This window comes from Perkinsus marinus (genome assembly GCF_000006405.1).
Source record: "Perkinsus marinus ATCC 50983 genomic scaffold scf_1104296932218, whole genome shotgun sequence".
NCBI classification, from domain to species: Eukaryota; Perkinsozoa; order Perkinsida; family Perkinsidae; genus Perkinsus; species Perkinsus marinus.
In genome coordinates this window covers 1,322-3,108 of record NW_003215499.1, presented here as the reverse complement: position 1 = coordinate 3,108, position 1,787 = coordinate 1,322, and the positions used below count along the sequence as shown (strand labels likewise).

Genomic DNA, 1,787 nt, shown 5'->3' with positions numbered 1-1,787 from the left:
ATGCACCCACTCCGACCAAGAGGGCTACGGTGCTGGATCTTCTTCTAGACGGCGGCACGGTATACGAGACTTGGCGTAATTGTTTCACAGTCATCGTGGCCGCTCGCTTCACAGGAGTCTTACCACGGACTCTTACGACCGCAGCTCGAACCATCCGTAAGATCTCATTCTCCTGAACCGTAAGGTTCCTAGTTGCTGGATGCATTTTGTTAATCGTCAATAGTACACGCACGTACTGCAGGATAGTTGATGTCTTATATGCCTTCGCTAACCTTTCTTGGCGGACGTCAGACAAATATGCCACATATCTCGCAAGAAGCCAAATATTTAATGGAAATGGTCGAATGTCGCCACTGACCTCTGCCACATTGGTCATGAGAAAGTTTTCATATCCCCGTCGTATCGACGCGTAGGTCGCGTTTGTTGTGCGAGCCCTCGCATGTGTGAGTAAGAGAATAGCGTCTCCTTCATCATATTTCCTTGGCCGATGTGGCGTCATCGCTTCCATCGCTGGGGAAAGCGACTGACGAGTTTGGCGGTGGTAAGAAGCCAGGGTATCTTCGGTTGCCATATTCTGAAGAGATCCCGCATGGGTTGCCCCAACTATACTGCCAAGGGGAAGGCGCGTAGGCCGCGTATATGGTGCGGCGAGACTTTGAAGCTCTTGGGGAGCCACAGCTCTAGTTTTCCATGGGATGGTCGAATAAACGGCTTCTTTGCCCTGCAAGAGCTCGATGACCCACCCAGGAGCAGACATTTTGGATGCAGACTCAACTGCGTAGGATCGATGGAATATGGTATCCGAAATTCAACTCACAATGCCAAGGTTACTCTCCACGTCACGCAAGACAGGCTTGAGTCAAACCTTGATAACTTATCACTCTAAAACAGGCACAACGGAGATCAACACCTGAGCGTCAGCCGGCTAAGGCGAGACCTGTGTGACAGACTCTTCCAATTTATCTAGAATAAGGCCTAGGTCGACCTCACTCATACTAGCACCAACCATGTACTTCCGAACCTCCTCAAGGGACTGCCGGGATAATGCATCAGCTAACCAATTCTCGTCAGTAGACAAATGGTAAGCTCGGACACCTTTGCTGTAACCCCAAGCACTAGCCAGACTCTTCAGGAGATCGTTCATCCGGGCTGACTTCGCAGAGAGCTTGTTGATTGCTGCGACAGCTGCTGCGTTGTCACAGAGAATGATGACCGGACGATCAGCAGGGACGATTGCACAGCCGCATAAGGCGGCTAATAGTTCTAGGGAGCATATGTCCCCGGACTCCCACCTGTCCCAGTTGATAGGTTCAACCAACTTGCTGATCCTCGATGCCTCGGGAGTCGCTAGATCCGAGCGATACCAGTAGGCTTTACCTTCACCTATGACTATACCCCCCAGGGCGGAGGTTGAAGAGTCGGAAATGACAACCGAGACATCCGACTCCTCCGAGTATCCACCAAGTTTGGCGCCCCATCCCAATAGGAAACTTGCGGGGATTCTCGCCAAGGAGCAAAGACCCTTGTCGGGTGCCGAACCATTCAGACTCTCACTGAGGATGGACTGAAAAAACTGCAAGTCACTTTTCGCCTCATCACTTAATCGTATTGATCGACAGTCGAGCCGCTCAGCTACTGCTTTGCAAGCATAGAGGCTACGAAGCTTTGGCTTTAGAAGCCTTGCGACATGGCACAGCCAGGAGAGACGACCTGTCACAGTCTTCATAACGGCACCGAGACTTTACGACCATGGCATGCATCGACAAGAAGATTAGTAATATCGTCGA

At 51.1% G+C, this 1,787-nt stretch overlaps 1 protein-coding gene across 1 annotated transcript; it reads right to left on the bottom strand.

Moving 5' to 3' along the window:
• Nucleotides 1-925: 925 nt before the first annotated feature.
• Nucleotides 926-1,564, bottom strand: Pmar_PMAR021301 (hypothetical protein; the record flags this gene model as incomplete). The annotated part of the gene is made up of 1 exon (XM_002785650.1): nucleotides 926-1,564. A coding segment is annotated over one exon (639 nt), but the record flags the coding sequence as incomplete, so codon positions are not given.
• Nucleotides 1,565-1,787: the final 223 nt, after the last annotated feature.